This window comes from Oncorhynchus mykiss, chromosome 23, assembly GCF_013265735.2.
Source record: "Oncorhynchus mykiss isolate Arlee chromosome 23, USDA_OmykA_1.1, whole genome shotgun sequence".
Taxonomy (NCBI): domain Eukaryota; kingdom Metazoa; phylum Chordata; class Actinopteri; order Salmoniformes; family Salmonidae; genus Oncorhynchus; species Oncorhynchus mykiss.
Window position 1 is genome coordinate 45,033,678 of NC_048587.1, and position 23,296 is coordinate 45,056,973.

The 23,296-nt window shown below is 43.3% G+C and overlaps 1 protein-coding gene across 2 annotated transcripts in view; it reads right to left on the minus strand.

The window, feature by feature from the left end:
• macrod2 (mono-ADP ribosylhydrolase 2) overlaps nt 1–23,296 on the minus strand; it is a 1,190,608-nt gene that overhangs the window by 57,350 nt on the left and 1,109,962 nt on the right. The window contains exons 10-11 of one of the 2 annotated variants that reach the window (XM_036960545.1): nt 14,341–14,391; nt 3,951–4,010 (exon numbers count right to left, since the gene is read on the minus strand). In XM_036960545.1, coding sequence (XP_036816440.1) covers nt 3,951–4,010; nt 14,341–14,391 — 111 coding nt within the window. Of the gene's footprint in view, nt 1–3,950; nt 4,014–14,340; nt 14,392–23,296 lie in introns of both variants that reach the window. The other variant, XM_036960544.1, reaches the window with a different exon arrangement.

Below are 23,296 nucleotides of genomic sequence, written 5' to 3' on the forward strand. Positions count from 1 at the left end.
TCATACTATTTCCTCCTTCCACAAGATATAGTCCCAAAATAAATCAAGGGTTGCTACCCAAGCCGGCTGGTCGTTTGTTCTATCGGTTTGCTTGCTAGAGACACGTCCCAGTCGTTCAGTCAGCAGAGGGAGCACCCCCCTATCCACATCGAAGGGACAGCAGTGGAGAAGGTGGAAAGTTTTAAGTTCCTCTGTGTACATATCAGAGACAAACTGAAATGTTCCACCCGCATAGACAGTGTGGTGAAGAAGGCGCTGAAGAAATTTGTCTTGTCACCTAAAACCTTGACAAACTTTTACAGATGCACAATTGAGAGCATCTTGTCAGGCTGTATCAATGCCTGATATGGCAACTGCACCGTCACTTTAATAATGTTAACATATCTTACATTACTCATCTCATATGTATATACTGTACCTTTTATCATCTATTGCACCTGGCCTAAGCTGCTGGGTCATCATTCATCCATATATTTAAATGTACATATTCTTATTCCATCCCTTCAGATTTGTGTGTATTAGGTAGTTGTTGGGGAATTGTAGATTACTTTTTAGATATTACTGCACTGTCGGAACTAGAAGTACAAGCATTTCGCTACACTCGCATTAACATCAGCTAACCATGTGTATGTGACCAATACAATTTGATTTGAAAAGTGCAGCCAGAATAACAGCAAAATAGCCACATTTGCATTTTTTAAAGCTGTTTTCTAGTGACATTTTTTTTGGAAACATCCATAACAATGAGCTAATGAGGCGCGATTTCGCCTGGCATAAAATGTGCCCACTCGTCAGAACACATACAGTTGAAGTCGGAAGTTTACATACACTTAGGTTGGAGTCATTAAAACTCGTTTTTCTTGTCAACAATCTATAGTTTTGGCAAGTCGGCTAGGGCATCTACATTGTGCATGTCACAAGTAATTTTTCCAACAATTGTTTACAGACAGATTATTTCACTTATAATTCACTGTATCACAGTTCCAGTGAGTCAGAAGTTAACATACATTAAGTTGACTGTGCCTTTAAACAGTTTGGAAAATTCCAGAAAAGGATGTCATGGCTATTTCAAGGCCTACCTTCAAACTCAGTGCCTCTTTGCTTGACATCATGGGAAAATCAAAAGAAATCAGCCAAGACCTCAGAAATAAATGGTAGACCTCCACAAGTCTGGTTCATCCTTGGGAGCAATTTCCAAATGCCTGAAGGTACCACGTTCATCTGTACAAACAATAGTATGCAAGTATAAACACCATGGGACCACGCAGCCGTCATACCGTTCAGGAAGGAGATGCGTTCTGTCTCCTAGAAATGAATGTACTTTAGTGAAAAAAGTGCAAATCAATCCCAAAACAACAGCAAAGGAACTTGTGAAGATGCGGGAGGAAACAGGTACAAAAGTATCTATATCCACAGTAAAACGAGTCCTATATTGACATAACCTGAAAGGCCGCTTAACAAGGAAGAAGCCACTACTCCAAAATCGCCATAAAAAAGCCAGACTACAGTTTGCAACTGCACATTGGGACTAAGATCGTACTTTTTGGAGAAATGCCCTCTGGTCTGATGAAACCAAATAGAATGGTTTGGCCATAATGACCATCGTTATGTTTGGAGGAAAAAGGGGGATGCTTGCAAGCCGAAGAACACCATCCCAACTGTGGGAAGCACGGGGGTGGCAGCATCATGTTGTGGGGGTGTTTTGCTGCAGGAGGGACTGGTGCACTTCACAAAATAGATGGCATCATGCAAATGGGTCTTCCAAATGGACAATGACCCCAAGCATACTTTCAAAGTTGTGGCAAAATGGCTTAAGGACAACGAAGTCAAGGTATTGGAGTGGCCATCACAAAGCCCTGACCTCCATCTTATAGAAAATTTGTGGGCAGAACCTAAAAAGCGTGTGTGAGCAAGGAGGCCTACAAACCTGACTCAGTTACACCAGCTCTGTCAGGAGGAATGGGCAAAATTCACCCAACTTATTGTGGGAAGCTTGTGGAAGCCTACCCGAAACATTTGACCCAAGTTAAACAATTTAAAGGCAATGCTACCAAATACTAATTGAGTGTATGTAAACTTCTGACCCACTGGGAATGTGATGAAATAAAGCTCAAATAAATAACTCTCTCTACTATTATTCAGACATTTCACATTCTTAAAATAAAGTGGTGATCCTAACTGACCTAAGACAGGGAATTTTTACTAGGATTAAATGTCAGGAATTGTGAAAAACTGAGTTTAAATGTATTTGGCTAAGGTGTTTGTAAACTTCCGACTTCAACTTCAGATAATATAGATCGAGATCATGTCTAGATGCTTTTTATAGTGGAGATCAAGTTTATAAATTGCCTGGCTGGACTGATGAGACAGTGGATTGCGAAGTCTGATGGTACAGTGTAAATATGCATTTTAACGTCATAGACTTACCCGGTGGTAACTTGTGGAATAGTCACTGGCTGGAATGCGGTTTTAACCAATCAGCATTCAGGATTAGACCCACCCATTGTATAAATCCTATCATCAACTGATTTCAGCTAGTGTATGTTTGTGGATTGACCGCATTGTTTAAATTGAATGTTGGCATATTGGCGGTTAATAAAATGTCTGGCTAGCTACACAATATTTTATCACAGCACTGGCAAACTATGGTTCTGTTCCTGTGCTAGAGCAAATGAGAAGTTTAGGTCATTTAAATTAGAGCCAGTACATCAACCCACCCTTTACAGTACATCACAGAATCATATTAAACTTGACTAGTTAACATTTCCTTTAAATACAATTACACCTTTACAGCACAGAACAGTCTTCAAATTCATACTGGATCTTGTGTAAGAGGTTGACTGAAGGAGTGTTATTTTCCCGTGTTCTAAAATGTCTAGAGTGACTGTGCCAAGGCCTTTTGTCTGTGGATTAGCTGCCATTAAGCATCCAGCAGGCCTGATAAATTAGAATTTATAAAGATTATTACTAAATACTTACGCTCCATAATTCCTGTGATTGAATTTGTGAATCATATTTAATTATTATGGCTATGGATTATGGCAGAGGTAGTGAGTGATACAACGAGTATAGCCTGAGAGATGTGAGGAGGTGTGTGTGTGTGTGTGTGTGTGTGTGTGTGTGTGTGTGTGTGTGTGTGTGTGTGTGTGTGTGTGTGCGTGCGTGCGTGTGTGTGTGTGTGTGTGCGTGTGTGTGTGTGTGTGTGTGTGTGTGCGTGTGCGTCTGCGAGATCTGAGGAGGTGTTAGTCAGTGTTTTGTTCAATTAGATTACAATGCATTGGTGCCCTTGAAGCAGCTTCACTAGCTATCTATCTTTTCCAGCCTCTGCGGCTATCTGAGTGTGTGTGTGTGTGTGTGTGTGTGTGTGTGTGTGTGTGTGTGTGTCTAATGCGTGTGCTTTAGACTACAATCAAGTGGTAGCGGTAGAGCGATTATTTCCCCAAAGAAAACATCACTGTAGTAGATATCTTTTAAAAAAATCCCCCCCCCCCCCAACCATAAGCTTGGAGCCAAATGGATGGTGTGCCAAGCTAATTGCCTTACGACGCCCTCCAGTGTAAGAATCTAATTATCTCTGGTCCATCTTACTGGAGAGGCCTATAATTGTTTCAGTATTACACATCCAAAGTCCCTGAAACTGCAGAATAGCCTGATAATGCTTCTTAAATAAGTTTCCCCTGAAAGAAAACATTCTTTATAAAACCTCCCGGCTTCATCCTGTATTCATTTCCACAGAGAGGAACTTGGCACAGGGGAGAGATGGAGATTAGGGATACTGACCATGAATGATTGCATGCAAGCAAGCGTGCACACACGCTTGCACGCACTCTCACTCACACACACACACACAGAGAGAGAGAGAGAAACAACTGTACTGTAAATATGCTACTACACACATACAAAAATGCAATCCATGCAAAAAGATGATACTAGAACACACACTCTCTTACCGTCATCATGGCGGTCTTCACTCTGATTCTTGCTTCTGGATTCCTTAGAAGGGGACATGCCTGCTACAAGAAGGATAGGTATCAGTTGTGTGATACATATTATCACACATTATGGCAAGTCTCAAATAGCATGAAAGGGTTATACAGAGGCTTTGAGGCCAATGTCCAGAGCTGAGTCTGGGACAAAAGCACTATGGCCACGTGAGAACCAATGGATAGCAACCCTTGAACCAGCTCCAGCCCAGCTCTGAATCAACCCCTGGCTGATGGAACAGTATGAGAGGGCCAGTGGCTGGCACTAACTCAGACAGCCGTCATCATCAAACAAGGGCTGAACCGGGCACTGGGCAAGACTGGGAGGGGTATGGGGGGAGCGACTTGGGAGAGGAGTGGAGGGAAGACAACACAGGGCTGGGAATTATGTTTTATGTTGGATAATGTCAGTGGGATTGTGGTTGATACAGTAGATATTTGGAGCTGATGGGAAGATTTGGCTATGGTAGATGAGATATTTAAGCAATAAGGCCCAAGGGGGTGTGGTATATGGCCAATTTATACAACGGGTGGGTCTAATCCTGGTTGGTTCAAACTGCATTCCAGCCGGTGTCTATTCCACAAGTTACCACCAGCTAAATCTGGCTGAGCAATCCACTGTCTCATCAGCCCAGCCACACAATTTATATATAATATATATATATAATCTATAAAAAGCATCTTGGCATTATCTCACATTTCTTCTAGACTAACATTTAGTTTTTAACAGCAGAGATTTGTAAAACTTTGCTGTCTATCTCTCCGAAATTTGCAACATTGTTTCAATATTCAAATTCGATCTCCAGCTGTCCAATAGTAACGTGTCGGGAGTCGGGACAAGACAGACAGGCAGAGTTTCTCAGCCAGTCAAAATCATGAATCAGTTTTATGGTTATATACAAAGAAAAGTAAACTGAAAAGTGCAGCTAGTTTGCCATTTTTCCAGCTTCAGTTTGAAGTGATTGTGTTAGCTGTGTTGTTGGCTAGCACCTCTGTGTTCTGACGAGTGAGCACATTTTCTATGCCAAGTGAAATCACGCCTCAGTAGCTCATTGTTATGCATGTAGCCAAATAAATGTCTCTAGAAAACAGCTTAAACAAATGCAAATGCAGCTACTTTGTTGTTATTCTGGCTGCACTGTTTGACGTGACTGTAAGTTAGCAGTAGTTGACTAGCTAGCAAGCAAGGGATAAGAACGTTGCCAGCCAGTATGTCAAAGGAACATTTAGAACAAACGACTGGGTCACGTCCATAGAAACAGAACAAAAAGACTGAATGACTTGGTCGCGTCTCTAGAAACTAAACCAATAGAACGAACGAGCAATCGGCTTGGGTAGCGACCCTGGATTTGTGTCGGGACTACATCTTGGAAGGACGATGCAACACAGGGTGCCTGGACAAACCACCCGAGGTGCCTTATTGCTATTATAAACTGGTTACCAACTTAATTAGAGCAGTAAAAAGTCATGTTTTGTCATCTTGTGGTATACAGTATGATATACCACGGCTGTCATTCAATTAGCATTCAGGGCTCGAACCACCCAGTTTAGAAAACATCCCTCAGATAATGTTAACTATGAGGTACAATCTCTACGATTCAGTCATTCTGTGCCTCTTGGATCAGTCTGTATCACATTTTACTATGATTATAAAATTGCCCTTTATGTTCATGTCATAAATGAATCCTATTGGAAACATAATCGGTAAATAATGTGGGTGAATGTAAAGAATGTAAAGGTTTAGAAGTGTTTGGGTGGATAGAAGGATAGCACATGGTTGGGTGTCCACAACTAAAGGTGTTTGGGTGGATAAAAGGATAGCACACAGTTGGGTGTCCACAACTAAAGGTGTTTGGGTGGATAGAAGGATAGCACACAGTTGGGTGCCCACATCTAAAGGTGTTTGGGTGGATAGAAGGATAGCACACAGTTGGGTGCCCACATCTAAAGGTGTTTGGGTGGATAGAAGGATAGCACACAGTTGGGTGCCCACATCTAAAGGTGTGTGGGTGGATAGAAGGATAGCACACAGTTGGGTGCCCACATCTAAAGGTGTGTGGGTGGATAGAAGGATAGCACACAGCTGGGTGCCCACATCGAAAGGTGTTTGGGTGGATAGATGGATAGCACACAGTTGGGTGCCCACATCTATAGGTGGTTGGGTGGATAGAAGGATAGCACATAGTTCATCCCACATCTAAAGGTGTTTGGTTGGATAAGAGGAGAGCACACAGTTGGGTGCCCACATCTAAAGGTGTTTGGGTGGATAAAAGGATACCACACAGTTGGGTGCCCACATCTAAAGGTGTTTGGGTGGATAGATGGATAGCACACCGTTGGGTGCCCACATCTAAAGGTGTTTGGGTGGATAGAAGGAAAGCAGACAGTTGGGTGCCCACATCTGAAGGTGTTTTGGTGGATAAAAGGATAGCACACAGTTCATCTCACATCTAAAAGTCTTTGGGTGGATAGATGGATACAACACAGTTGGGTGCCCACATCTAAAGGTGTTTGGGTGGATAAAAGGATAGCACACAGTTGGGTGCCCACATCTATAGGTGTTTGGGTGGATAGAAGGATAGCACACAGTTGGAGGCCCACATCGAAAGGTGTTTGGGTGGATAGAAGGATAGCACACAGTTGGAGGCCCACATCTAAAGGTGTTTGGGTAGATAGAAGGATAGCACACAGTTGTGTGCCAACATCTAAAGGTGTTTGGTGGATAGAAGGATAACACACAGTTGGGTGCCCACATCTAAAGGTGTTTGGGTGGATAGAAGGATAGCACACAGTTGTGGGCCCACATCTAAAGGTGTTTGGGTGGATAGAAGGATAGCACACAGTTGGGGGCCCACATCTAAAGGTGTTTGAGTGGATAAAAGGATAGCACACAGTTGGGTGCCCACATCTATAGGTGTTTGGGTGGATAGAAGGATAGCACACAGTTGGGTGCCCACATCTAATGGTGTTTGGGTGGATAGAAGGATAGCACACAGTTGGGTGCCCACATCTAAAGGTGTGTGGGTGGATAGAAGGATAGCACACAGTTGTGTGCCCACATCTAAAGGTGTTTGGGTGGATAAAAGGATAGCACACAGTTAATCTCACATCTAAAGGTGTTTGGGTGGATAGATGGATAGCACACAGTTGGGTGCCCACATCTAAAGGTATTTGGGTGGATAGAAGGAAAGCACACAGTTGGGTGCCCACATCTAAAGGTGTTTGGGTGGATAAAAGGATAGCACACAGTTGGGTGCCCACATCTAAAGGTGTTTGGGTGGATAGAAGGATAGCACACAGTTGGGTGCCCACATCTAAAGGTGTGTGGGTGGATAGAAGGATAGCACACAGTTGTGTGCCCACATCTAAAGGTGTTTGGGTGGATAAAAGGATAGCACACAGTTCATCTCACATCTAAAGGTGTTTGGGTGGATAGATGGATAGCACACAGTTGGGTGCCCACATCTAAAGGTATTTGGGTGGATAGAAGGAAAGCACACAGTTGGGTGCACACATCTAAAGGTGTTTGGGTGGATAAAAGGATAGCACACAGTTCATCTCACATCTAAAGGTGTTTGGGTGGATAGAAGGATACCACACAGTTGGGTGCCCACATCTAAAGGTGTTTGGGTGGATAGAAGGATAGCACCCAGTTGGGTGCCCACATATAAAGGTGTTTGGGTGGATAGAAGAATAGCACACAGTTGTGTGCCCACATCTAAAGGTGTTTGGTGGATAGAAGGATAGCACACAGTTGGGTGCCCACATCTAAAGGTGTTTGGGTGGATAGAAGGATAGCACACAGTTGGGTGCCCACATCTAAAGGTGTGTGGGTGGATAGAAGGATAGCACACAGTTGGGTGCCCACATCTAAAGGTGTGTGGGTGGATAGAAGGATAGCACACAGCTGGGTGCCCACATCGAAAGGTGTTTGGGTGGATAGATGGATAGCACACAGTTGGGTGCCCACATCTATAGGTGGTTGGGTGGATAGAAGGATAGCACATAGTTCATCCCACATCTAAAGGTGTTTGGTTGGATAAAAGGAGAGCACACAGTTGGGTGCCCACATCTAAAGGTGTTTGGGTGGATAAAAGGATACCACACAGTTGGGTGCCCACATCTAAAGGTGTTTGGGTGGATAGATGGATAGCACACCGTTGGGTGCCCACATCTAAAGGTGTTTGGGTGGATAGAAGGAAAGCAGACAGTTGGGTGCCCACATCTGAAGGTGTTTTGGTGGATAAAAGGATAGCACACAGTTCATCTCACATCTAAAAGTCTTTGGGTGGATAGATGGATACAACACAGTTGGGTGCCCACATCTAAAGGTGTTTGGGTGGATAAAAGGATAGCACACAGTTGGGTGCCCACATCTATAGGTGTTTGGGTGGATAGAAGGATAGCACACAGTTGGAGGCCCACATCGAAAGGTGTTTGGGTGGATAGAAGGATAGCACACAGTTGGAGGCCCACATCTAAAGGTGTTTGGGTAGATAGAAGGATAGCACACAGTTGTGTGCCAACATCTAAAGGTGTTTGGGTGGATAGAAGGATAGCACACAGTTGTGGGCCCACATCTAAAGGTGTTTGGGTGGATAGAAGGATAGCACACAGTTGGGGGCCCACATCTAAAGGTGTTTGAGTGGATAAAAGGATAGCACACAGTTGGGTGCCCACATCTATAGGTGTTTGGGTGGATAGAAGGATAGCACACAGTTGGGTGCCCACATCTAATGGTGTTTGGGTGGATAGAAGGATAGCACACAGTTGGGTGCCCACATCTAAAGGTGTGTGGGTGGATAGAAGGATAGCACACAGTTGTGTGCCCACATCTAAAGGTGTTTGGGTGGATAAAAGGATAGCACACAGTTAATCTCACATCTAAAGGTGTTTGGGTGGATAGATGGATAGCACACAGTTGGGTGCCCACATCTAAAGGTATTTGGGTGGATAGAAGGAAAGCACACAGTTGGGTGCCCACATCTAAAGGTGTTTGGGTGGATAAAAGGATAGCACACAGTTGGGTGCCCACATCTAAAGGTGTTTGGGTGGATAGAAGGATAGCACACAGTTGGGTGCCCACATCTAAAGGTGTGTGGGTGGATAGAAGGATAGCACACAGTTGTGTGCCCACATCTAAAGGTGTTTGGGTGGATAAAAGGATAGCACACAGTTCATCTCACATCTAAAGGTGTTTGGGTGGATAGATGGATAGCACACAGTTGGGTGCCCACATCTAAAGGTATTTGGGTGGATAGAAGGAAAGCACACAGTTGGGTGCACACATCTAAAGGTGTTTGGGTGGATAAAAGGATAGCACACAGTTCATCTCACATCTAAAGGTGTTTGGGTGGATAGATGGATAGCGCACAGTTGGGTGCCCACATCTAAAGGTGTTTGGGTGGATAGAAGGATACCACACAGTTGGGTGCCCACATCTAAAGGTGTTTGGGTGGATAGAAGGATAGCACCCAGTTGGGTGCCCACATATAAAGGTGTTTGGGTGGATAGAAGAATAGCACACAGTTGTGTGCCCACATCTAAAGGTGTTTGGTGGATAGAAGGATAGCACACAGTTGGGTGCCCACATCTAAAGGTGTTTGGGTGGATAGAAGGATAGCACACAGTTGGGTGCCCACATCTATAGGTGTTTGGGTGGATAGAAGGATAGCACACAGTTGGGGGCCCACATCTAAAGGTGTTTGGGTGGATAGAAGGATAGCACACAGTTGGGTGCCCACATCTAAAGGTGTTTGGGTGGATAGAAGGATAGCACACAGTTGGGGGCCCACATCTAAAGGTGTTTGGGTGGATAGAAGGATAGCACACAGTTGGGTGCCCACATCTAAAGGTGTTTGGGTGGGTAAAAGGATAGCACACAGTTGGGTGCCCACATCTAAAGGTGTTTGGGTGGATAGAAGGATAGCACACAGTTGGGTGCCCACATCTGAAGGTGTGTGGGTGGATAGAAGGATAGCACACAGTTCATCTCACATCTAAAGGTGTTTGGGTGGATAGATGGATAGCACACAGTTGGGTGCCCACATCTAAAGGTGTTTGGGTGGATAGAAGGAAAGCAGACAGTTGGGTGCCCACATCTATAGGTGTTTGGGGGGATAGAAGGATAGCACACAGTTGTGTGCCAACATCTATAGGTGTTTGGGTGGATAGAAGGATAGCACACTGTTGCGTGCCCACATCTAAAGGTGTTTGGGTGGATAAAAGGATAGCACACAGTTCATCTCACATCTAAAGGTGTTTGGGTGGATAGATGGATAGCACACAGTTGGGTGCCCACATCTAAAGGTGTTTGGGTGGATAGAAGGATAGCACACAGTTGGGTGCCCACATCTATAGGTGTTTGGGTGGATAGAAGGATAGCACACGGTTGGGTGTCCACATCTAAAAGTGTTTGGGTGGATAGATGGATAGCACATAGTTCATCCCACATCTAAAGTTGTTTGGGTGGATAGATGGATAGCACATGGTTGGGGGCCCACATCTAAAAGTGTTTGGGTGGATAGATGGATAGCATACAGTTCATCCCACATCTAAAGGTGTTTGGGTGGATAGATGGATAGCATACAGTTCATCCCACATCGAAAGGTGTTTGGGTGGATAGATGGATAGCATACAGTTCATCCCACATCTAAAGGTGTTTGGGTGGATAGATGGATAGCATACAGTTTATCTCACATCTAAAGGTGTTTGGGTGGATAAAAGGATAGCACACAGTTGGAGGCCCACATCTAAAGGTGTTTGGGTGGATAAAAGGATAGCACACAGTTGGAGGCCCACATGTAAAGGTGTTTGGGTGGATAGATGGATAGCACACAGTTCGGGGCCCACATCTAAAAGTGTTTGGGTGAATTGAAGGATAGCACATGGCTGGTGTGCCACATCTCACTACAATATAATCTAAAAACACTTCCTGAGACAGACAATAAAACCAAAAGTCAGTCAGTCAGTCAGTCAGTCAGACTCTCTCTCTCTCTCTCTCTCTCTCTCTCTCTCGCTCACTGTGCTTATTTGGCTGCACATGTAGTGGATGGTGTTCACGAGATCTACAAGTCAACTACTGTAGAGGTGGTAGTAGCACTGGTTCGATTGGTTGCATGACAACAACAGACAGGCTATACAAGGTAAGTTCAGAGCTCTAGAGCTTATATGGGCCTAGACCGGTATTCAATGATAGACTTCATGAAGCAACTTACCAGAAGTTCACATATACCACATGCTGTAAACTTTCTCTTCCCTCTCAAATATAGACAGCAAGCACTTCTCTGTCTGTAGAGGCAGCATCTGTTCATTCCAGATAAACTACAGTGCCTTCGGAAAGTATTCAGACCCATTTCCTTTTCCCACATTTTGCTACGTTATAGCCTTATTCTAAAATGGATTAAATATGATTTTTTTTCTCAGTAATCTACACACAATACCCCATAATAACAAAGCGAAAACAGGTTTTTACCTTATTTACATAAGTATTCACACTTTGCTACGAGACTCGAAATTGAGCTCAGGTGCATCCAGTTTCCATTTATCATCCTTGAGATGTTTCTACAACTTGACTGGAGTCCAACTGTGGTAAATTCAATTGATTTGACATGATTTGGAAAAGCACATGCCTGTCCTTCAGGTCCTTCAGTTGACAGTGCATGTCAGAGCAAAAATCAAGCCATGAGGTTAAAGGAATTGTATGTAGAGCTCCGAGACAGGATTGTGTCGAGGCACAGATCTGGGGAAGGGTACCAAAAAATGTCTGCAGCATTGGAGGTCCCCAAGAACAGAGTGGCCTCCGTCATTCTTAAATGGAAGAAGTTTGGAACCATCTGACAGAGCTCCAGAGTTCCTCTGTGGAGATGGGAGAACCTTCCAGAAGGACAATAATCTCTGCAGCACTGCACCAATCAGGCCTTTATGGTAGAGTGGCCAGACGGAAGCCACTCCTTAGTAAAAGGCACATGACAGCCCGCTTGGAGTTTAGGCCAAAAGGCACCTAAGTACTCTCAGACCATGACAAACAAGATTCTCTGGTCTGATGAAACCAAGATTGAACTCTTTGGCATTAATGACAAGCATCAAGTCCTGGTTAAACATGGCACGGTGGTGGCAAAGTCATGGTGTGGGGATGTTTTTCAGCGGCAAGGATTGGGAGATTAGTCAGAATCGAGGGAAAGATGAACAGAGTAAAGTACAGTGAGATCCTTGATGAAAACCTGCTCCAGAGTGCTCAGGATCTCAGACTGGGGCAAAGTTTCACCTTCCAACAGGACAACAGCCAAGACAACGCAGGAGTGGTTTCGGGACAAGTCTCTGAATGTCCTTGAGTGGCCCAGCCAGAGCCCGGACTTGAACTCGATCGAACATCTCTGGAGAGACCTGAAAATAGCTGTGCAGTGACGCTCCCCATCTAACCTGACAGAATTTGAGAGGATCTTCAGAGAAGAATGGGAGAAACTCCTCAAATACAGGTGTGCCAAGCTTGTAGCGACATACCAAAGAAGACTCAAGGCTGTAATCGCTGCCAAAGGTGCTTCAAACAGTCTGAATACTTACAGTATGTACATGTGATATTTCAGTTGTTGTTGTTTTATACATTTGGAAATATTTCTAAAAACCTGTTTTTACTTTGTCATTATTGGGTATTGTATGTAGATTGATGAGGGAAAAAACGATTTAATACATTTTAGAATAAGGCTGTAACATAACAAAATGTGAATACTTTCCAAATGCACTGTATTTGACAGACTCTCGTGTTTACGCCTTTCAAACAATACATCAGCAATTTAGGATTTACACAAACCCATTTTGAATTCTGTCAAATCAAATCTTATCAAAATGTATTTGTCACATGCGCTGAATACAACAGGTGTACAACTTTAACGTGAAATGCTTACTTACAAGCCCTTAACAAATAATGCAATTTTAAGAAAACAGAGTTAAAAAAAGATTTACTAAATAAAATAAAGTTAAAAATATATATATTTTTTTTAAGGAACACAATCAAAAATTGATAATGACGCTATATCCAGGGGGTACTGGTACCAAGTCAATGTGCAGGGGCACAGGTATGTGGGGGGGTCCATATTTATTTAAAGGATTCGCACGACACGGAGGCAAAATGTCAATAGTTGGATCTTGGTAGCTACTTTATCTCTAAGTTCCAGCCATGGTGTCAAGTAGATTGCAAAGCAATGCAAAACTTTCTGCACTTCCTGGCAGTGTGTGTTTGTGTGCTACTGTGTGTACTAGTGATGTTTTGGCCACAACACAGCTCCGCCAAAGATACTGATAACTAACCAAAGATGTATCATTGGCGTCGTATCCAATGGGATCAAATTAAGCGTAGTGGGCAGAGTCAAGCACAATCTAGTGAGATGCTATTGGCATGTTTTACTATGTATTTGCATTAGCGAACGCTTACGACGTGAGGGGTGCGTGTGTGCAATAACTCAATTCGCCCTTGCACTCCTTTATAAACAACACAATTTTGAAAAAACTTTAAGAAAGGGTCAAGTATACAAAACTTAGCGCACTCTGTTCGTAATCGATTTTTGTGTTGGGAAGAGAAAACTGTATTGTGCTTGAATGTTTCATCGATAAGAAAATGAACAATGCACTCTTAGAAAAAAGGTTTTCAAAAGGGTTCTTCGTCTGTCCCCATAGGATAATAATTTTCGGTTTCAGGTAAAACCCATTTTGGTTCCAGATAGAACCCTCTATGAAACCAAAAGGGTTCTACCTGGAACCAATAACTGTTCTCCTATGGGGACAGCCGAAGGGCCCTTTTAGGTTCTAGATAGCACCTTTTTTTCTAAGAGTGTACCTGGTATTTTTACCACTGATTTTGTCACTGCTGGAATTGTGTCTGTCACCAATGAACGAACATTTCATTTTGTGACAGACACAATCTCCCACCCCTTACCTACCCGCACCTTGAATGTGTCAAATAAATGTGTTAGGATTTTCACAGGTTTACTTGTGAAGCGTTATCCCTGATCTCTCTCTCTCTCTCTCTCTCTCTCTCTCTCTCTCTCTCTCTCTGTCTCTCTCTCTCTCTCTCTCTCTCTCTCTCTGTCTCTCTCTCTCTCTCTCTCACTCTTTAATTATGCTAACATTTCAGAATTCTAACCTTAGTCAGAGTACTGAAAATTCATATATAAATGTAAACGCGCTGACATAGGTCAAAAGGCTAAAACTGGTATTTTCCAACCATAGTGTGAGTGTGTTTCCTTTAGGTTTTACTGCTGTTACATATCTCCAACACGTGCACATATAACCTACACTCAATGTGTAATTGCATCTCACAAGGTGAAAAGAACAGAAGTCTGAAACCGTCATGGGCACTAACCTCCTGCCTTCTGTCCATCCTCAGTGTCCTCTTCTGTAGTCACATCGTTATCTGGTGAAGAAAACAAGAGAGAGAAAATCACACCCTGCAATTTCACAAACCACTATCTACTGATACTGCAGTGTAGTAGTGTCATACTGGGTTAGGCCTATCACTGGGTAGTTACAGTCCTGATGACCAAGGACTGCAGCATTTACACACCCAAAAAACAATGGTTCTAAATAATACCCGAGAGGGGTTATTTGGTTGGTAACTATAGCGGAACTCTTTTTGGTGCTAAATAAAAAAACATTTTATATAAAGAACCATGGTCATAAAGTTCTAAATGGAACCTGTATGGTGCTATAAATAACCCTTTCCTAAGGTTCTATAAAGAACCATAAAAAAAAGTTATATATAGCACAAAAATGGTTCCGCTATGGTCACAACCCTTTTGGGGCTATATAGAACCTTTTTTTATGGTTCTTTATATAACATTTATCGAGAAAGGTTCTTTATAGAACCATTCTAAATCTCAAAAGTTATTTGTAGATCCTTTAGAACCCATGTGTCAAACTCATTCCACAGAGGGCTGAGTGTGGGTTCTCCCTTGGACTTGATTGATAATTAAGGTAATTGATTAGTAAAGAACTCCCCTCACCTGGTTGTCTAGCTCTTAATTGAAAGGAGAAAACAGAAAACAGAAAACAGCAGACATGAGGTCCTCCATGGAGTCTGTTTGACACCCATGTTATATTGTTAAAACTCCATAGCTGTTATTGTGTTAACTGAATCGAGTGAGCTTCCTCTGGAACAGCTGGGGGTCCCTGAGGAGAGAGTTGATAACCACCGAACGATAAAAATCAACCGCTCCTAATTGACACAAGGCCATACACAAGTCTTTCACAAAACACCATTACTGACCACAGTCAGATATAACATGTGATATCAGAACACAACACCTTCGAAAATTGGAATGAAACTGTCACTCAAGGTTGCACAAAAAGAGCTGTGAGCAAACCATACCCCAAAATATTTGAATAAGCCACCTCCCCTACATTTGAATTATCACTAAAACAACAAAGAACCCTTTTGTGAACTGTGAAGAACCATTGAAGAACTCAAAGGGTTCTTTGAGTCAATATGGTTCCACATAGAACCATCAGCCTTCCAAAAGAACCCTTGAGGATCACTGAGTATAAGGCTCATGGGGACATTTACACACAGATGGAACCCTTGAGAAGTAGGAAAGGAATTGAATCACATTGGACTCAATATTCAAAAGGCACTCACACATCTGATCTATCTTTGTTGCAGGTGCATGGTAATAATTGAATAAGATGAGAAGAAAGAAGAAACCTGCATACTGCTCTTGCTTGTATCACTGCTCTTTACTAAACTTTACGTATCGACCTCAAGGCCTTCGTCAGAGCTCACTTTGGACTAAAATAGTCTCCCAATGACATTTATAAATGATGTATGCCAATGTCCTCTCTCTCCCTCTTTCCCTCTCTCTTTCTCTCCATCTCTCTCTCTCTCCCTCTTTCCCTCTCTCTTTCTCTCAATCTCCATCTCCCTCTTCCTTGCTCTCTCTCTCTCTCTCTCTCTCTCTCTCTCTCTCTCTCTCTCTCTCTCTCTCTCTCTTTCTCTCTCTCTCTCTCTCATCCAGTGGCAACATTCACAGGTTTTACATGTTATTTTGGCATTAATACATGTCACGTATCAGTTTGCAAACAGTGTTTAAAAATGCTAATTGAGTTAATAAACTTCCATACAAACATGGTCTCTTTTTTGCTTTCTTGAGTAAGGCAGCTCCAAAATGCAGGTGTTTCAGCCTAGCTCAGTGCTTTCTGCTGTGGTGGGGCAGCCCGCGGAAAATACACAGCGTACGGGTTGGTAATGTTCTCTAGTTGTGCCGTGACTGGCTCAGTGTTCTGTCACTCATGGAGACACTACGTCACTGCAAAATCTATGGGGAGAGCTCGAAAATTCAAGCCCCTTGGGTGCTGCCATAGAGTTACATTAGAAGTGCCCATCCAGCTTCACTTGGCTCATCACGCTCTAGCGGGCCGGGCACCTGCAGGCTGACTTCATCATCATGAATCACTTCGACAATCTACTGGCAAATCCTTGTCATATGAAGATACAAATCAACAATGAGTGGTTTGGAAGGAATCAGTGGCTAACCGCAAGCGCTGCAAACAGTCACTAGCCTGCTATTCAGTGAAGTGGGTGTGTGGTCCAAGTCTGCGTTTAAGGGTCTCTTTCCTTGCTTAAAAGGATAAACATTCAACACCTTGATCATTTGCCATGCTGTCAATCCAACTGGAAACTCGGAACTGGGAAATCTCAGACTTTGAACGGTCATCCAACTCAGAATTCCAAGTCGGGACCTCGGGCCTCTTTCTAGAGCTCCGACCTGAAGATAACTGACGTCATGATTCAACCTTGTTTTTTTCAGAGTTCCCAGTTGTCTTGACAGCCCCATAAATCCAGAGAATGCCAGACTTTAAATGATGTATTATGCCAGGGAGATATGTATACTGTATACTGTAGCTATAAAAAAAATAATACTAAGTGTATGTTGTGTAGTAAGCTATTAGTAGCCCATGACACGGATTACATGAAGTCGCTCACATTTCCACAAAACACTTGAATTTCAGCCAGTGTGAGCCCTTCATATTTTCAATGTCGCCATACCTCAAGGAGAGCTGCTCCTTTCATTTCTCTGTTCCGTCTACGGTATGAGGTATTGTACACAATGTAAACCTGAGGCGATGGTTCAGTGTGGAGGGTTAGACAGGAGTAGGGAGTGTCTTCAGAGTGATACGTGGAGTAGAGAGTAGAGTAAGCCCTAGGCAGAGCCATTGCGATGCATGCCCACTCCTGTGGCTGAACTAATGCACTCACGCACACAAGCAGACCACGCACCCACACACACAGATCTTGCAAGGATCAAAAGCACACTAGCACACTTTACAACCATTGCCATCATGCTCCCTGTGTGTATGTGTGTGTGTGTGTGTGTGTGTGTGTGTGTGTGTGTGTGTGTGTGTGTGTGTGTGTGTGTGTGTGTGTGTGTGTGTGTGTGTGTGTGTGTGTGTGTGTGTGTGTGTGTGTGTGTGTGTGTGTGTGTGTGTGTGTGTGTGCATGTGTTTCATCAGACTATGAATGACTGTGTCATCGTGTGTTACTGATCACAGTGCCAGTGGCGGGATGCTGGCTCAGGCCTTTTGCCTGCATCCCAGATGGCACCCTATTCCCTTATAGTGCACTACTTTGTGCAAGATTGTGCAAGATTGTGCGTGTGTTCTCCCTCTTGGTCAGGCAACAAGCTTTTCTTTTGTATAACACTGAATGAATGACTACAATACATTTATCTAACCCAGGAAACAGTGCGTGGCCCTCTGATAGCCTACAGTCCTGGTGCTACTGGACGCCCCTGTTCCTTTTTTGAAGGATGGGAGCGTCCCACTCCTACAATTTGTTTGATTTCATTGGATAGAGCAATCTTGCTGCTGTGATTGCACGTTGCGGTATTTCGCCTAACAGATATCCTACTGGGCACAGACGTCAATTCAACATCTATTCAACATCTATTCCACGTTGGTTCAATGTCATTTCATTGAAATGATATAGAAACAATGTTGATTCAACCAGTGTGTGCCCAGGGGGATGGGAGTTTATCAATGTTTGATTTGTTTCAAATTCTTTGTGATCTGTGGGAAATATGTCTCTAACTTTTTTCGCAGGAGTTTAGGAAGTGCAGCTTAGTTTCTACCTCATTTTGTGGGCGTAGTGCACATAGCTTGTCTTCTCTTGAGAGCCAGGTCTGCCTACGGCGGCCTCTCTCAATAGCAATGCTGTACATATTCAAGGATTTTATTAATTTTGGATCAGTCACTGTGGTCAAGTATTCTACAACTCTGTACTCAAGGCCAGATAGCATTCTAGTTTTTCTGTGTTTTGCTTGATTTTTGTTTTCTTCTTTTAGTTTTCTCATAATTTGGTTGGGTCTAATTGTGTTGCTGTCCTGGGGCTCTGTGGGGTCTGTTTGTGTTTGGGAACATAGCCCCAGAACCAGCTGGCTGAGGGGACTCTTCTCTAGGTCTCTCAGCAGGTTAGGGCTTTGTGGTGGAATGTGTGGGTATCACTTACTTTAAGGTGGTTGTAGAATTTAGCAGTTATTTTCTGAATTTGGATAATTAGCGGGAGTAGTCCTAATTCTGCTCTGCATGCATTATTTGGGGTTTTGCTTTATACATGAAGGATATTTTTGCAGAATTATGCATACAGTCTCAATTGCGTTTGTCCCATTTTGTGAATTCTTGGTTGATGAGTGGACCTCTCTCTCTCTCTCTCTCTCTCTCTCTCTCTCAATCTCTCTCTCTCTCTCTCTCTCTCTCTCTCTCTCTCTCTCTCTCTCTGCATCCCAAATTCTCTTCTTCTCCTGTTTTCCTCAGGGCTCCCCCATTTCGTGGATCTAGTCAGCAGAAAAGTTAACTGGCTCAAGGCCTTACCTAAAACTACAGCAATCATGGAGTTTGAGCTATTAGTACCGCAGGCCTGGCTGTGGCAGACATGTGGGACGAGAGGGCCATGGATGGGGCAACCTGGACTAGATGTAAACTAGTAAAAGTAAATCTGTCTCCCTCCATTTTGTATGATATGTTTCATTTCGTATGGTATGTATTTGTGTTGTCACAATACAATCATTTTTACTTCAAAACCGAAACCAGGTTCAGTATCACAATACTCAATACCATCACAATACTTGATACCATACTTGATACCAAAACGATACCAGAACGATAATATGAATTCGAATTAGTCACAGAATGGCACTTGATCCAGACGGATCTTTTGAGTTCAATATCATGTTTTTTTTTACCAATCTAACTACATAACAACATAATGGTAATCATTAATTTGAATGGAAAGTCTCTATTGATAAACTGGGTAAATCAAGATGTAGCTGTAATGGTTGTCCTCCTCTTCTGATGAAGAGTAGGAAGGATCGGACCAATATGCAGCGTGGTAAGTGTTCGTCATTTTATTAAACTGAACTGAACACCACAATACAAAGTAAACAAAAGAACAACCTAAACAGTTCCGTCTGGTAACTAATACAAAGACAGAAAACAACTACCCACCAATCACAGTGGGAAAACAGGCTGCCTAAGTATGGTTCTCAACCAGAGACAACAATAGCCAGCTGCCTCTGATTGGGAACCATACCTGGCCAAACACAGAAATACAAAAACATAGAATGCCCACCCCAACTCACGTCCTGACCAAACTAAAATAGAGACATAAAAAAGGAATTAAGGTCAGGACGTGACAATAGCCTAGCCCTATTCACAATGCAGGTGAATGCATATTCAATAGGAGTGTGTGCATGCATTGAGTTATTGAGCTTGTTTTCTGTGATTTCATGAGGCTACAGATGAAAAAAAATGTACCTTTCAATTGGGACTTATTTTATTGTACTGATCAACAACATTTGCATAGAAGAAGCAATTCTTCTTTTATAAAAGTGTGCGCTGTTTCTTTGAGACCCATGACCTCATTCACACACAAAGTCCTTTCAAGGCTGAAGCAAAGATGATCTTGTCTGGGAGAGATGCGATGTGGGTGAGAATAATCAAATGAATAAAGTTTTTTGGTGACAATCAGCAATATTTTGCATTATGGTTTGCATATTATCACAAATAAGGTACTAGGGTTGTGAACTGATGTTGGCTTCAGCTGTGAGCTAGCAAGGAAACTTGGCCTACAAAGCTAGAAGCTACCGGTATTGCATTGTAATGTTCTAGCCTGTACTGTTTCAGGAACAGTAATTAGCCGTTTCAACATCTCTACATGCCGTGTTGCATTATTCAAGTGTGTTAACTTCTGTGCAGCATAAGTGGATATGCAGCCCAGACTCCCAGTGAGTAGTGGTTCCTAATGGCAGGTAGATCAATGAGGAAGTGGAGCAGGCATGGTGCTATAATGGGACTTCGGCAGCGCTGATAGACAGACTCTTTCAATCAGTAGACGACATGAAACACATTTGACAGAAGCACCACAACATTTACTATTACAGGAGGGAGGAGGTATAGGAGGCTCAAGGCCCTCACCTAAAGATACTGTAATGGTGGCATTATAGAATTGCAGGCAGTGGCAGCTATGTGGGTTGAACCCAGGAGAAGATGGTGGTGGATGGAGGCCATAGGAAGGGAAAATGGGGTAGTAAGGAAGAAAGGGTGGAAGAGATGGTAAGAGGAGGGTGTTCTCAAGGCCCTTACCTAAGCTACTGTAATAATGGTGTAAGTGAACTACCACAGGCCTGGCAGACATGTGGCAGCCACTCTCCTTCACAGATAATTTCAGCCATGTGGCCTTGTACGGGGTATGGGAGGAGGGGGTTGATGGGGAGGAAGGAGGGAGAAAGGTGGAGGGGATAGAAGGGGATGTGAAGTTTAGGAAGGGCGATATTGAGGTGCTGGAATAGACTGCTCATGCCAATAAAACATCTAGGTATAGTTAGCACTAAGGGATGGGTTCACCTCTCATCGTACCAGTTAAAGGTGCAATCTGCAGTTGAAATAATATCAAAGCATTCTCCACTGTTTCAGTAAAAAGCTGAGGGATGGGGTGAGTAAAACAAAAATATATTTGGGGTTCTGATGGGGTACAACAATTAAACTGAGCTAATGAGGCATTTTTAAGTTATATTCTTCAAGAATCAATACATATAATTTATTTTTAAGTCCAAATAGGGATGTAGCAACTGCAGATTGCCCCTTTTTAAAAGTCACTCACAAATTGTACAGGTTGCTCAGCAACAACCATCTGGGAATGGGAAACCATCAAAGGCAGAAGGCATATTCCAGGTATGAATATAATTATTGTATCCTGTCTCCTGTGACATTTCAGACGATAGTGACAACATTTGCTTCTTGATCTAAACATAATGCGTGGCACTCAGTATATGGTAGCTACAACACAGTTACTACCCACTGCCAAATATAACTAAGAGAGATGGGAGCATCCCAGATGGCACCCTATTCCCTATATAGTGCACTACTTTTGACCAGAGCCCTACAGGTGGTATGGTCACTGGTCAAAAGTAGTGCACTATAAGGGAATAGGGTGCCATCTGGGATGCAGCCAAAAGGCCTGAGCCAGCATCCCGCCACTGGCACTGTGATCAGTAACACACGATGACACAGTCATTCATAGTCTGATGAAACACATGCACACACACACACACACACACACACACACACACACACACACACACACACACACACACACACACACACACACACACACACACACACACACACACACACACACACACACACACACACACCCTCCCGACTTCCACACACACAGACACCACACAGGCTCAATTTGCACTCCCTCTCGGTGGTCCTGCTTCCCGCATCCCCCCCTCCTTCCCCCCGTCCCCTTCCACCACATAAAGAAACCCAGGCAGTCTCATCACAATAAACACAGTTTGCTGCGTTTCCCACAAATTACAGTCTTTGGTGCCCACAAACACTGGCAGAGAGAAGCTTCCTATTAGAACCAGTAGGGGTTCTCATGTCTCATGTAGTGTAAAGACGAACCATGTCATTACAAGTAAAGTGCCATGTAAATAAAGTAGCAATTGGAAAGTAAGGGAAAGAGAGAGAGAGAGGGGGGGGGGGGGGGGGGGGAGAAAGAGTGAGGGAGGGGCAAAGAGAGAGAGGGGATATCTTCACCTTGTCGGCTCGGGGATTCGGACCAGCAACCTTTCGGTTACTGACCCAATGCTCTAATGTGTGTGTGTGTGTGTGTGTGTGTGTGTGTGTGCATGCGTGAGAGAGAGAGAGAGAGTAAGAGACAGAGAGACACAGCACCAGCAGCATTTGATCATTCACCCATATCATTTTAAAGTACATAACACACTGAGAATCAATTTCAACATAATACTACTCCAAAACCACGACGGCTGCAAAAGAACCTACCACGGTCACAAGTAAAAGGACCATGTGCCAAAGTGTGGAGAACAGTCACAAACACTATACAAGGACAATGTGCCAAAGTGTGGAGAACAGTCACAAACACTATACAAGGACAATGTGCCAAAGTGTGGAGAACAGTCACAAACACTATACAAGGACAATGTGCCAAAGTGTGGAGAACAGTCACAAACACTATACAAGGACCATGTGCCAAAGTGTGGAGAACAGTCACAAACACTATAAAAGGACAATGTGCCAAAGTGTGGAGAACAGTCACAAACACTATAAAAGGACAATGTGCCAAAGTGTGGAGAACAGTCACAAACACTATACAAGGACAATGTGCCAAAGTGTGGAGAACAGTCACAAACACTATACAAGGACAATGTGCCAAAGTGTGGAGAACAGTCACAAACACTATACAAGGACAATGTGCCAAAGTGTGGAGAACAGTCACAAACACTATAAAAGGACAATGTGCCAAAGTGTGGAGAACAGTCACAAACACTATACAAGGACAATGTGCCAAAGTGTGGAGAACAGTCACAAACACTATACAAGGACAATGTGCCAAAGTGTGGAGAACAGTCACAAACACTATAAAAGGACAATGTGCCAAAGTGTGGAGAACAGTCACAAACACTATACAAGGACAATGTGCCAAAGTGTGGAGAACAGTCACAAACACTATAAAAGGACAATGTGCCAAAGTGTGGAGAACAGTCACAAACACTATACAAGGACAATGTGCCAAAGTGTGGAGAACAGTCACAAACACTATACAAGGACAATGTGCCAAAGTGTGGAGAACAGTCACAAACACTATACAAGGACAATGTGCCAAAGTGTGGAGAACAGTCACAAACACTATACAAGGACAATGTGCCAAAGTGTGGAGAACAGTCACAAACACTATAAAAGGACAATGTGCCAAAGTGTGGAGAACAGTCACAAACACTATACAAGGACAATGTGCCAAA